This window comes from Ictalurus furcatus, chromosome 3 (genome assembly GCF_023375685.1).
Source record: "Ictalurus furcatus strain D&B chromosome 3, Billie_1.0, whole genome shotgun sequence".
Classification (NCBI taxonomy): Eukaryota; Metazoa; Chordata; class Actinopteri; order Siluriformes; family Ictaluridae; genus Ictalurus; species Ictalurus furcatus.
Genome location: NC_071257.1, coordinates 34,054,438 through 34,070,059, shown reverse-complemented (window position 1 = coordinate 34,070,059; position 15,622 = coordinate 34,054,438). Strand labels below are relative to the sequence as shown.

The window sequence follows — 15,622 nt, the reverse complement described above, 5'->3', positions numbered from 1 at the left end:
TCTGTCTATCTATCTATCTATCTATTTAACTATCTATCTAATCAACCCTACAAGTATTGGCACCCTATCCATCTGTCTCTATTTCTATCTTAAAACTGCACATTACCTTCAGATCTCAAACTGATAACTATTTTAAACTTTCAGACTCGCTTTGTCAAACCAACATCAAAGTTTGTCCTCAAACTTTACCCTACCTATTTTTTTTCTGCTTTTGAAACAAATAGCATGTATGAAGACTGTGGTTTGGAACTTTAGAGTATCAGATCAAATTGCCTGGATGGATCAGTGACTTCATGTTGCACGATGTCCAGGATAGATGTGTTGTTGGTATTTTGCTAGCGGATCGTTCTGGTTCAAGCAACCGGAGCGATTTTTATCTTTCTATCCTTTGATTTGTATACATCCCTCCATTTTCCCTCCATTTAACCAGACCTAACAGCACTGACGCTTTCCTTTTGTTCTTCTTCCTTAGAAACAGATTTCCGAGAACAACCTTTCCACAAAACGTCTCAGATTCTCAGTATTTATCGCATTGATCAAAGAGAGAGGAGCTGTGAGGCAAGATATTGCGCCAAAGAAACAAACTAACGCAACAGTGTGTAATGCTGCTTAGCCAACAACAGAGTCACTTGGTGTAGCTGTGGTCGGCAACGTCGTGTGCTTCTGTGTGTTTGATTTTATAGATGTAGAGGATTAAACCCAGCCAAAGGGTTTTCAGTGCAGTCACATCAGCCCTATTCTGTACAGACATAGAGATGAAATTGATTCTTATTAAAACAAGGTTCTGATGTAGTGCAGGGGATAAAAGTACATACCTATATAAGAGATATACACCAAATATCCACAGCATTAAAACCACCTGCCTAATATTGTGTAGGACCCCTTGTGCTCTGACCCGTCGAGGCACGGACTCCACACGACCTCTGAAGGTGCGCTGTGGTACCTGGCACCAAGATGTTAGCAGATCCTTTAAGTCCTGTAAGTTGCAAAGTGGGGCCTCCATGGGTCGGACGTGTTCGTCCAGAACATCCCACAGACGCTCGATCGGATCGAGATCTGGGGAATTTGGACGTCGAGTCAACACCTTGAACTCTTTATCATGTTCCTCAAACCGTTCCTGAACTATTGTTGGAGTGCGTCAGGACGCATTATCCTGCTGAGAGAGGACACTGATATTAGGGAATAGCGTTACCATGAAGGAGTGTACTTGGTCTGAGACAACGTTTACGTAGGTGGTACGTGGCAAAGTAACATCCACGGGAATGCCAGGACCCGAGGTTTCTCACCCATTTTTCCTGCTTCCAACACGTCAACTTTGAGAACTGACGTCACTTGCTGCCTAATAAATAAATACACCCCACCCCTCGACAGGTGCCGCTGTAACGATATGTCATTCACTTCACCTGTCGTTTCAATGTTATTGCCGGTATTTTGATGGAGTCTAATCTGGTCCCTCTTTGAAAAAAGTTTGGACACCCCTGTCTCATATAAACAAAGTAGATACCCTAAATGACTTAACACAGAAGAAGTGTACGGTGATGTGAAATGTGTGGAAACAAAAAATTGAGTTTGAATGTCTTCAGTCTTCGTGTTCGTAAACTGTAAGAATGATTTCTCAGAATGTTGTCCACCCTTGCTGATACGTAGCGCATGTTCACTCCATGTGTGTAGGACTGTGTTTGTGGAGGGAGGATGAAAACCTCTCTGTTTCTCTGCCAGTAATAGTCTGTTATGAAAAAAAAAAAGAAAAATGGAAGCGGTTTGATTCTATGTCTTTTCCTAATCATTTCCACACACACATGTTTTCTGCACCACAGGGCCTCACGAATAAACATCTCTTTGTGGAGGGAACATTTTCCACCAGATTAGTCCAAAACACATTATTCTAGAAGATGGATGACTTTTGACAGACTCCCAGTTTCCAATCTTAGCTCTTGCTACACATAAATGGGAGGAAAGCTCAATAAGGAAATGATTAGTGAGTCAGATTTAAGGCAAAGAAACTCAGATTATCGCCAAAGGTCAAAGGTCATACCAGGTTTAAAGATAACGGAAAAGCCGATTTCTTTAGGGGCGGAGTTCAAGGGGCGGTCACTGATGCGTTTCCAGAAGGGTCGGATATTGTTGTGTTTTGTCACACTGTAAAGTTTTAGTCTAAAGTGTGATCTGTGTGTTACAAGACACGCGTCTTTCTAGACTTTTCCATCACTCTATTACAGTACACTGTATTCCCTTCTTTCTCCTTCTCCCTGTTTCATTCTGTCTCTCTTATTGTTTCTTTCTTTCTTTTCTCTGTCTCTCTCTATCTGTCTCTTGGTCTCTCTTTCCATCACTCTGTCTCTCTCGCTCTCTCTCTCTCTCTCTCTTTATGTCTTTCTCGCTCTTTCTCTCTGTTTCTTTATGTCTCTCTCTCTTTATGTTTTTCTTTCTCTTTTTGCCCCGCTTTTCTCTCTTTACACCTATCTCTCCTCATTTCTCTCTCTCTCTCTCTGCCTCTCTATCTCTCTATCTGTCACTTTTTTTGTCCCTCTCTCTCTTTGTATCTTTCTCTCTTTGTGTGTGTCTCTCCATTTCTCTCTCTCTCCTCACTCTCTCTATCTCTGTCTCTCTCTGTGCTGCTCTCTCCATGTTTTTTTTTTCTCTCTGTCTCTCTCATTTTCTGTATCATTTCCTCTTTGTGTGTGTCTCCCCTTCTCTCTCTCACACACACACACACACTCTCTCTTCACTCTGTCTCTCTTTTCTCTCTCTCTGTCTGTTTCTCTATCTCTCTATGTGCTGCTCTCTCCATGTTTCTCTCTCTCTCTCTCTCTCTCTCTCTCTCTCTCTCTCTCTCTCTCTCTCTCTCTGTATGCCAGGAGGAGGAGGTGCGTGAAGGCCGTCACAGCTATACCCCTAACGCAGGGAAAGACATCCCGGTGGCCAAATCCACCAATAACACGGGCTCTAACTCGCTCCAGGCCCAGACGAGCGCTAACGTCACTAACAAGAGTGCAGAGGAGATGAGGAAGCTCTTCATCGACCGCGCCAAGAAGATCGACACCATATCACGCGCTGGCTTTCCTCTGGCCTTCCTCTTCTTCAACATCTTCTACTGGATTCTGTACAAAATCCTACGCCACGACGTCCACAATCCCTAAACACAGAGCGCGAACAGGTGGGCGGAGCTTCAGCCTGACGGACAGCTACATACGTGATTATATATTATATATACATACATGATATGTACTCTACTGTCGTCATGGAGACCAGGACGTGACATGGACCACATGGTCACGACACGCACTCGCTATGCAACTGAGAGACATCATGGAGCAACACAACACAAAACACACCCTCACACACACTCACACACACACTCAGTCCCCCGAGCCTCCCTGGATCTCACTCTTCGCTCTGGTTGTCTCTCTCGTGTCCTACAGCCTTGTACTGCCAGCGTTGTGTTTTAATACAATCCCATTCAAAACTAAATCCTACAAGTTAGATAAAAGATAAAGGAAATACATCAATGTTCTTTTCTATGACTATAAAATCATTTTATACTCCGCGAAACCGGATCATCCCTTAAACGAAGGCTTAAAGGAATTTTTTTTTGAATGAATGAATTTATCCAAGTCTGATTGATGAGTAGGAAAATGTGTAGCTTATATGCCGAAAGGTGCACGTCTTTAGTTTCAGGTTGCGAAAGTAGCTGGTGGTCTGAAAAAGTTGTTTTCTTTTTCTTAAACATATAGTGGGAGTAGTAAAAATTCAGAGTAAAACACAAAGTTTGCAGAGCAACAGGACGTTTCAGTGATCTGCTAATTGAATACAATGCGGTCGGCCATTTTGAATCTCTAATGATGAACGCCTAACCTTCCTGTGTTCTCTCGAAATGTCGTGTACTACACTGAACTTTTACTCTATACTCTCTTTATTGCTATATAGTACTGTACAGAAGTCTTAGGCACGGGTAATGACATGCTAGGAAGCAGCGATGCCTTTACAAATAATGAAATTAACATTAAAAATATCTACTATAAAGGGCAGTAATCAGTCACGTATACAAAGTCCATATTTTGACTCCTGGCGTATGTCTGAAAAGAGACATATATTACGCAAGATATTACTTTCCTATAACGTTTCATTTTTGTTGTAGTGCTTGGAGATGTTTCGTTAATGTTGAAAACAAACAAGACAAAAATTTGTTTACATTTCTTTTTTGGGTGCCTAAGACTTGCACAGTACTGTATATACATGTGTGTGTGTGTGTGTGTGTGTGTGTGTGTGTGTGTGTGTGTGTGTGCGTGTGCTAAATTCATTTCCCTTTCAGTTGCATGCACTTGACATAGTGTGAACTTCATGTGAAATTGTGTATAATAATAATAATAATAATAATAATAATAATAATAATGATGATGATGCAATGACTGTATATTATCAGGCAAAGTCCATTGTTTATTTTGTTTTGTTATTTAATATCTCTTAGTTCCACTGAAGCAGACATGTTCTCCTGCTATTCAAAACATTTTCCCCCCAATTAGTCTCCATTAAACTCTGTTTGCACACAACTTAATTACATCATATCACACTAAAGCAGCGCTGAAATTAATTCAATTGAATCATTTGCTTCAAACGTATCGCTCATACGGTATACTTTCTTAACATGCCGGGATGTGTGTCAAGTTTTGGAAGTAAAGATACTGTAAAGATAGCCTAATATGCTGGATATAAAATACTAGGGTTAGGATTAGGGCTAGGGTTAACCCTAACCCTAAACGTTCATCTGGATCATTTTTACTGTTAAAATATAAAACTAGTTAGAGCGAGACTTTACACATGAATACGGTCATTTATTTATTTTTTCTTTTCACAATTACAATTAATCTTTGCCAGTATTTGTTTGGGATTAGAACATAATTTTATTTCATTATTCATTTATGCGAATGAGGCGCTGTCGAAGAGAATTTGCGTAAATTTGCGTGCTTGTTAAAAAAAAATAAAATAAATAAATATCTAAGTCATTTGGATGATCAAATTTTGAAATGTTCATGTCACCTGTAAGATGCTGTCAAGAGGAAGACTTTGTTAGAAAATCATACGTTCACTGTTTAAAACCGTACAGAGAAAACAATATAAAACAATGGGTTATTTTTCAATATATAAACGAATGTAAATCTAATATTAATCAGCATTATGGGAAATTCCTCTGTAACAAGCTTCGAATTAGGAATAAGAATAAGATTGCATGAATGCAGGTCATCTAGAACTTTTTTTTTTGTTTTCAAGCTTCCACGTTACATGAAACCATTTTGATTCTTAAGGCGATGCTTTGGTATTTGATGATACTACTGAATCTGTTACGATACGATACGGTCCAATTCGATTCGATTCGGTATCCTCTGGCTGATATGTGACCCATTTTTGTTCAGAATCTGTTGTTCAGAATTTTAAAAGTATCAGTGTTCTGGGCACATCATATCACCACTTGTCTTTTTTCAATAATGATCCATTTAGAATTGTTGCCGAGATTCATTTTAGTCATTGCCTTATAAATCGATGAATCGATCCAAATCGTCCAATCATTACACCCCTGTTAGTTTGTGTTGTTTCTAAAGTTTATAAAGGAAATTGATGTGTATATCATAATGACAGATTATTTTATACGGCTATATACATACACTGCGTGAGCACTTTATTACGAACACTATATTAATACTGGGTAGGGCCTCCCTTTGCTCTCAAAACAGCCTCCATTCTTCATGGTGTGGATTCCACAAGATGTTGGAAACATTCCTTTGAGATTCGGGTCCATGGCGATATGATCACATCACTCAATTCCTGCAGATTTGTCAGGTGCACTTTCATGCTGAGAATCTCCCATTCGACAACATCCCAAATGTGATCTACTGGATTCAGATCCGCTGACTGGAGAACCACTGAAGAACGCCGAACTCATTGTCGTGCTCATGAAAGCAGTTTTGCTTCGTGACACGGTGCATTATCGTGCTGGAAGTAGCCATTAGAAGATGGGAAATCGTGGCCATGAAGGGATAAACACGGTCAGCAACAATACTCAAATAGTCTGTGGCATTCAAGCCATGATTGATTGGTATTAACAGGCCCAAAGTGTTCCAAGAAAACATTCCCCACACCGTTACACCACCTCCACCAGCCTGGACTGTTAACACAAGCTCCATAGATTCATCCTGTTGGGGTCAAATCCTGACTCTATCATCTGTGTGTCTCAGCAGAACTGGAGATTCATCAGACCAGGCTATGTTTTTCCAGTCTTCAGCTGTCCAGTTTTGGTGACCCTGTGCCCACTGCAGCCTCACCTTCCCGTTCTTAGCTGACGGAAGTGGAACCCGACGTGGTCTTCTCCAGTTGTAGCTCATCCGCCTCGTGATTCGGCGTGCTGTGCGTTCTGACATGCTTTTCTGCTCACCACAATTACACAGAGCGGTTATCTGACTTACTGTAGCCTTTCTGTCCGCTCGATCCGGTCTCTCCACTCTCCGTTGACCCTCTCTCATCAACAAGGTGTTCCCGTCTGCAGAATCGACGCTCACTGGATGTTTTTCTTTATTACACTATTCTGATGAAACGCTTGTTGTGTGTGAAAATCCCAGGAGATCAGCAGTTATAAAAAAAAAAAATACTTAAACTAGCCCGGTCAAAATCACTGAGATCACAGTTTTTCCCCATTCTGATGGTTGATGTGGACATTACCTGAAGCCGCTCGCCCGTATCCGCATGATTTTATGCATTGCACAGCTGCCACACGACTGGCTGATTAGATTAGATTGCATGAACGAGTAAGTGTACAGGTGTTCCTAATAAAGTGCTCAGTGAGTGTATATATTCTATATATATACCTATATATATGTACTGTATGACATGAGTGACTGGGAAGTGGGCGGAGCTTCATGCCAAGTTTGAGATAAAGCAGTGATCGAAAAAATGAACACGTTTCTGTTCTTATAGATGTGATTTTACACTAAATCTGAATCTCTGGATCCTTACTAGTTTCTCAGTAATACTCGCTCACACTAATCAGGACCAGTTGTCCATATTACTTCAATTTTCCCTTGAATTAAAGCAGCCCTGAGGAGTAAAACGCTGCCAGTCTCCAATGCTAGTCACCGTGCCTGATAGCCAATACTGCCCGTGCGTTTAAAATGAATCGCTTTCAGGATGAATATGGTATTTATTTGGTTCATATGATGCATAGGAGATGTGTCTCACTTCTCCTACAGCACTGCCTGTAGGAGCCTATACATTTCAATTCCAGTTTTATTTCTGTAGTGCTTTTAATAACAGATGGAAAGTCCAGACGTAGATTGAGAACCAGAATGGTTCGGGAAAGCTACCTGAGATGTGAGAAACCGTGACTCAAAGGGGATACCAGATTGTGAATAAGAGTGCTGGGATGAGCACAGGACGCTGTTTATGATTACAGCAGACGGTGTTTATGATCTACAGTATCTGCGAGGTGTGATTAAATACTTCATTTAGATCATTCATTTGGAAGCAAGGCCGAGAAATGTTTAAACTGAGGAAATGTACCATTTTAAGGAAAAAAGAAGGTAATTTTGAATTTGATGGCTGCAACACGTCTCAAAGACGTTGGGACGGGGGGCGCAACAAAAGGCTGGAAAAGTATGTGTTAGTAAAAAGAAACAGCTGGAGGAATATTTTGCAACTAATTAGGTTAATTGGAAACAGGTCAGTAAGATGATTGGGTATAAAACGAGTATCTTAGAGAGGCGGAGTCTTTCAGAAGTAAAGATGGGATGGAATCTGGATGAAGCAATACAGTATGTTGCTCGAAAAGCTGTATATACCTTTCAGCATTGATGAAACCTTTCCAGATGTGCAAGCTGCCCATTCCATAGGCACTAATGCACCGCCGTACCATCAGAGATGCAGGCTTTTGAACTGAGCGCTGGTAAAAAGCCGGATGGTCCCTCTCCTCTTTAGTCCTCTTTAGTTTAGAGGACACGGGGTCCATGGTTTCCAAAAAGAATTTCAAATTTGGATTCGTCTGACCACAGAACAGTTTTCTACTTCACCTCGGTCCATTTTAAATGAGCTTGGGCCCGGAGAAGACGGCGGCGTTTCTGGATCATGTTCACATATGTCTTCTTCTTTGCATGACGGAGCTTTAACCAGCGTTTGTGGATGGCACGGTGAACCGTGTTCACAGACAGTGAGTTCTGGAGGTGTTTGAGTCCATGCAGTGATTTCCATTACAGAATCAGGCCTGTTTTTAACGCAGTGCCGCCTGAGGGACGAAGATCACGGGCATGCGATATTGATTTTCACTCTCGTCCCTTGCGCACAGAGATTTCTCCAGATTCTCGGAATCTTTTGATGATATTATGTCCTGTAGTGATGAGGTATTCATAGTCTTCGCAATTTTACATTGAGGAACATTATTCTGAAATTGTTCCACAAATTGTAGATGTAGTTTTTCGCAGATTGGTGAACCTCCGCCCATCTTTACTTCTGAAAGACTCCTCCTCTCTAAGATCCACTTTTTATACCCAGTCATCTCACTGACCTGTTCACAATTAACCTCCAGCTGCTTCTTTTTACAAACACTTACTTTTCCAGCCTTTTGTTGCGCCCCCCATCCCACCTTTTTTGAGACGTGTTGCGGCCAACAAATTCAAAATTACCTTCTTTTTTTTTCTTAAAATGGTGCATTTCCTCAGTTTAAACATTTGATATGTTTTCTATGTTCTACTATGAATAACATACAGGTTCATGGGATTTGCAAATCGTTGCATTTTGTTTTTATTTACATTTTACACAGCGTCCCAACTTTTTTGGAATTGGGGTTGTATATATATATATATATATATATATATATATATATACAACAATATTCAACAGCAAGTGCAAACTGTATTTGCAGTTCCGTTTCCTATTTGTGGACGCATAAATTGTGACATGAACATGAACGTTGATCATTTACATGAACGTATAGTGTCAAATGGAAACGCAAAGTCCACGCAAATTACATCCCAACAAAAACATTAAACCACCGATGATTGATTTATGGCCGTGTCCGACCCCAAGGCACACTAAACTGTATACTCCCACCCCCAACGGTGATCGGCAGGTTTCTGTACAAGGCAACAGGAATGCAAACTATAAGGGATTTGCGATTCCGTTGGAATTTTTTGCAGGCTCCATCGAGGCAACACCGAGGGCGTGAAATAGCAAACGGGGTTCTTGCTACAGCTATTGCCATGTCATAAGACATGGGAAATACAACTGCAAATGGACTTTTGATGTGTTTTGATTTGAAATTCGGCAGACCCCGTACGTTCATGTAAACGAAAATGCTAACGCTAATACTTGATTTACATTTTCATTTGAATTATGCCACAATTTATGCGTCCACGATTAGGAAACGCAACTGCAAATGCAGTTTTGCCCACAGAATACTTCCGCACGGAAAGCCATTATATATGTTTACGCTGAAATATTTGTGAGGACGCAAAAAGCAGTTGTGTGTCGCTATGATGTCACGGGAGGACTTTGTTATTGCTAGCACGCTTACAATGGAATTTAATTGAAGAAAACGTTTAAACAATCTCAAACGAATCATCAGGTTTCGCAGTTCACTCCTGAAAACAAATGAGTTTGAGACTTTGGTGCAAACGCTGTAACTCGACGTCCCAGAATGCAATGCGCCTATATGACGCCGAGTTACAGCTGAGATTCGGCTTGGCTAGTTAGCTAGTGCTGTGGAAGCTGATCTTTTCTAACAGAGTGTACACATGAGGAGGTGAGAGAGCTGGACAGACTAAAGGACTAAAGCGCTGCTGCATCGCTTTCATTAGCTAGAGATAAAGCAAAGACAGCACCGCTAGCACCAGGTGGGTACGGCATTGTGGGTAATGTAGGAAACTCTTCATGAAGTGAAGACTGAACATCACATACTGTATGGATTATAAATATCAATATGTAAGTGGTTCAGGGTGCATTTTTTTTTTTCCTTTAATGTTGTGAACCAGTGGCCTGGACGTTGTGAGTTCAAAGCCCAGCACTGCCTCAAAGCCACTTTTTTGGCTGTTAGGCAAGATTTTATTCTGCCGACCTTCTAAATCACTTTGGATGTGAATATATTACAAATATCGAGTGTGTCTTTCTGTTGATCGACATGGTTCTATTGCAGAGGTTACTGGTGTTAGAATTTTTGGATAAAGTATTGGGAAACAATTACTAAAGCAGTGAAGAAAAGGTAAATAATAAAGGTGAAAGAAATTATTATTATTATTATTTTTTTTTTAAAAAAAAGCAGGACATATACATATACATATATATGCTCTTATGTAATAATTGATATGATACCGGTGTAATTTAGGGAAATCCCCATAAAATTATATATATATATATATATATATATATATATATATATATATATATACACATACATACATACACATACACTGTATCCAGTATTTATTTTCATTTGCACATACCACTTTGATATGCCTCATAAATATAGTGAATATAATGAACTTTTTTATTAAACATTTGACAGTGATAGATTTACATCACACTGCTACAGAGACGAGATGTTTGTGTAAATTTCTAATGCAAATGTTTAATCATTTATTTTGTACACTTATGCATGAATCGGTTATGATATTGATGTATATTACATTTTTCCAATGTGAACTGGACTTGTCCTACTGTTCCTGCTGCTGAGAGAGAGAGAGAGAGAGAGAGAGAGAGAGAGACTCAAATATTATCTTCTGTAAAAAATGTTCTCATATCTAATAAAGTTCTGCACAAAACAAGTGGAAATAAACAAATGAATGAATGAAAGGCAGTATGTTTTCCTTCGTATGGGTGCATGCTATTACCTAGCAGGACATACAGTCGTAAAAAAAAAAAAAAGTTGAGGGTTCTTCAAGTAATTCTGGGGTCTTAGCTTGGTAAATGGGTTCTAGTTGAAACCATCTATCTTGTAGATGTAAACTTTAAATGCTTGCAGAGCAGGACATGTTGGCCCACAGCCCATTATGATCTATTATGTAATAATAAATAGAATGATGTACCAAATGTTCAGTTGTACTAGCTGTATTCTATATTTCACAAGTTACAGTGAGGTCAGGATCAGCATTAGCAACTTTATCAATTTTGTCACTAGATTTTGGTGACTTATTGGACCACTTCAGCGACTTTATTTATTTATTTATTTATTTAAAGTGCTTAGTGACAAATCCTGTGAGTGTTTGAGCAGACATTAGCAACTCTACTGCACTCGATATGGCTCTCCAGCTCACATCACAGCTGCTGGTTATATGAGCTGAGAGAGCAGCTTCACTCTACTCACCAGTGGGTAACGCCAACAACCAATCACTGATCACCATTGTTCCTAATGACCAATCACTGATCACCATTGTTCCTAATGACCAATCACTGATCACCATTGTTCCTATTGACCAATCACTGATCACCATTGTTCCTAATAACCAATCACTGATCACCACCGTTCCTAATGACCAATCACTGATCACCATTGTTCCTATTGACCAATTACTGATCACCACCGTTCCTAATGACCAATCACTGATCACCATTGTTCCTAATGACCAATCACTAATCACCACCATTCCCACAGACCAATCACTGATCACCATTGTTCCTAACGACTAATCACTGTTCCCAACAATCACTGATCACCTTTGGTCTTAATTACTAATCACTGATCACCATCATTCCTAATGACCAATAACTGATCACCATCATTCCTAATGACCAATCACTAATCACCACCATTCCCACAGACCAATCACTGATCACCATTGTTCCTAACGACTAATCACTGTTCCCAACAATCACTGATCACCTTTGGTCTTAATTACTAATCACTGATCACCATCATTCCTAATGACCAATAACTGATCACCATCATTCCTAATGACCAATCACTGATCACCATCATTTATAATGACCAATCAGTGATCACCATCATTCCTAATGATCAATCACTGATCACCATCATTCCTAATGACCAATCACTGATCACCACCATTCCCAAAGGCTAATCACTGATCACCATCATTCCTAATGACCAATCACTGATCACCACCATTCCCAAAGGCTAATCACTGATCACCATCATTCCTAATGACCAATCAGTGATCACCATCACTCCTAATGACCAATCACTGATTACCATCATTCCTAATGATTAATCAGTGATCAGCATCATTCCTAATGACCAATCACTGATCACCACCATTCCCAAAGGCTAATCACCGATCATCATTGTTTCAAAAGACTATCACCATTGTGCTCAACAATCAGTAACTGATAATTATTGTTCCCAACAGCCAGCCTGATCAGTTTTTAGTTGCACAAGTTCAGAATGCTGAATTGCATTTTTCAAAATTGCTGTCAGATAACGGTGACTGCACTCTAAAAAATGCTGGGTTATTTTTTCTACCCAAACACTGGGTTGAGCCTTCTGGGTCATTTAATTGGGTTATTTTCTCAGGTTTGGGTAGTTTTGTGCAACACAACTGCTGGGTTAGTGGCTGGGTCATTTTCACTGACAGTTGCACCCCTTCCCCACCCCGACGCCTCAGCCCAGCTCCCTCGGTCAAACCAACACAGCGCGGACTGTTTCGAGTTTGACCTTACTTTGGAAAAAGAGACCTTCCATACCAGTCACAGACACAGAAACCTCTTAAACGTAACCAACCAAATGATGCCAAATCCTTCGATCAATGAGATTAACATTGAGTTAATAAATTGAGTGAAGGTTACACTAGAAATGTAAATGAATGTGCGATAACAGTCCAGTTTACATGACATTAAATGCACCGCTAGCTTCGTTAGCTTTGGCTAACTTGTTTGTAACGCCACACTGGATCGTAAGTTGGTTACTCAGGTTGTTTTTGGATGTATCAAACGTCTCCTTTGATCGACATCTGATGTTTTCATCTTAAATATATGACTTATTTGAGTAATTTACTTCAAGTCTATACATAAACACCACTTTATCGGCTCTAGCGATACATTTCTGATCACCTTCTTGTGTGTAAAAATAAAGGAGATACCATGCTGACATATTTGTTTATAATGTAGTAGATTTAACATTTTCAAAGTGTACAAATAACCCTGAAAATATGAACCCGTTTATGAAATAAAATCAACCCAGCGTTTGTGTAGAAATGAAGCCAAATGTGTTCTGTCTTATATTTACCCACCCATTGGGCTAAAAATAACCCGATCTAGGTTGTTTTTAACCCAGTGTTTTTTAGAGTGTAGCAGTTCACCAAAGATCTCTTTTTAACCACAGTTTATTTCCAGTTCAACCACACAGCTGCTGCTAATTCACTGGACATTAACCTTTTCTAGCAGTAGAACAATGATATCCATCCATCCATCTTCTACCGCTTACTCCTTTTCAGGGTCACGGGGGAACCTGGAGCCTATCCCAGGGAGCATCGGGCACAAGGCGGGGTACACCCTGGACAGGGTGCCAATCCATCTCAGGGCACACTCACATACATCCTCACACACCCATTCATACACTACGGACACTTTGGACATGCCAATCAGCCTACCATGCATGTCTTTGGACTGGGGGAGGAAACCGGAGTACCCGGAGGAAACCCCCGCAGCACGGGGAGAACATGCAAACTCCGCACACACAGGGCCCCGGCGGGACTCGAGCCCCCGACCCTGGAGGCGTGAGGCGAACGTGCTAACCACTAAGCCTCCATGCGCCTTAGAACAATTATATATTATTATATCATAGTTTTGAGGTCATCTTTAAATATCAAACGGAAGAGTTGAGCTGAGAATAAGTACTGGATGAATCAGGAGTGAGTGTGTCATCAGTGTAGAGCGTTATAGGAATAGTTTTAGTGAAGACTGATGTTGAACCACTGAGAATCAATCCAGTCGTATCACTGCTGAGATTAAAAGAGTTACACCTAATCCACACCATCAGCAAATGAAACACTCATTATTTTCCACTTTACTCAACTAAATTGCAGTATGGTCTGAAATGAATCGTGTGTGTGTGTGTGTGTGTGTGTGTGTGTGTGTGAAAGAGAGAGAGAGAGAGAGAGAGAGAGAGAGAGAGAAATGTGTATGTGTGGTATGTACAGGATTTCAGACTTTCCGCTGACGAATCGAAAGAATCGAATCTTTATATGAATCGAACTACGCGTGTTTTGATTCATTTGATTCACCACCCAGAGAAACTTGTGGTTTAGGCATGTAACCCTGTTCCCTGAGAAGGGCACGAGACGTTGAGAGCATAACACTACGCAACGTCTCGTTTCCTTTGAAAGGGAACATGCAGTGTTGTTGTGTAACTGCTTTAATGTGTAATAAAGCAACAGTGTTAATGATTATGAGGGTTTATGTAAAGTAATTTAAGATTATATATAGAAGATATACATGCATACATACATATATACAGTCCCCTCCAAAAGTATTAGAACAGCAAGGCCAATTTTATTGTTTGTGCTATACACTGAAGTCATCTGGGTTTGAGATCAAAAGATGAATGAGACAACAGATCAGAATTTCAGCGTTCACTTCCTGATATTCACATCTAGACGTGTTAAACAACTGAGAACATGCCACCTTTTGTTTTTTTTAACCCACCTATTTTTTTTTTCAAGTGATCATAAATAATGGAACATGTGACTGATCGGTGTTTCTTGCTGCCCAGGCGTGCCCTATTACATTGATGGTTTAAATAAATAATAGGTCTGAATGTCTACTCTTGGTTTGAGCCCTGGGTTTCACCTGCAAAGACTGTATTTGTTAAAGAAGGATAAACCTACATGAAGACCAGAGAGCTGTCAATGGGAGAAAAGCTGAGAAAATAGGGAAAATCTATCAGAGCCATTGCACAAGCATTGGGCATAGCCAATTCAACAATTTGGAATGTACTAAAAAATAATAAACAAACAAACAAACAAACAAACAAACAAACAAACAAATAAATAATAATAATAATAAAATAAACCCATTTCTGCATACATTACATGATATTGCGCACAAACTGGCAGGAATACAGGAGTGTAATATTTTTAAAAAAACAAACAAAAAAACTTTTTTTTTATTCAATTAGGTCTAATTCTTGCAAAAATGAATGTATTTTTATTCATTGTATAAAAAATAACATTTTAAAGAAATAAATATTTAACACTGAAAAAAGACAAAATACAATTCTAAAAAAAAAAAAAACAACAACAATTAGAACAAGATTTTAACATCACATCCAAGTCATTAGTATGTAGCCTAGTATTTTTCTTCTCCAGGCACATCTTTGCCACGCCCCGCCCATCACGTATTCATCTGAATCTTCTTTGTTTATTAGTTAGTTTGTTTGTTGTGTTAGCCTGTTTATGCGGACACACACTGTACGCCTCGACACAAACTTGCTACAAGTTTCTTCTTTAGGATAAACCTCTTGGGATGAACCATCTCGTTTTGAAGGGGGTCCGAACATACAATACAACAACAACAACAACAACAACAAAGAAAGAAAAACAAAAACAATAACGTAATAAATAAATATATTTAACCCTAAATGTTATCAGACAATCAGAGCTACCATTGCCTCTGCTATTCGTGTTTGTGAATC

General features: G+C 39.7%; 1 protein-coding gene across 1 annotated transcript in view; it reads left to right on the top strand.

The window, feature by feature from the left end:
• glra3 (glycine receptor, alpha 3) overlaps positions 1–6,259 on the top strand; it is a 76,700-nt gene extending 70,441 nt beyond the window's left edge. The window contains exon 9 of the mRNA XM_053622133.1: positions 2,859–6,259. Within this exon, the coding sequence (XP_053478108.1) occupies positions 2,859–3,140 (282 nt within the window). The 3' untranslated portion in view covers positions 3,141–6,259. The remainder of the gene's footprint in view (positions 1–2,858) is intronic.
• The last annotated feature ends 9,363 nt before the right edge of the window (positions 6,260–15,622 follow it).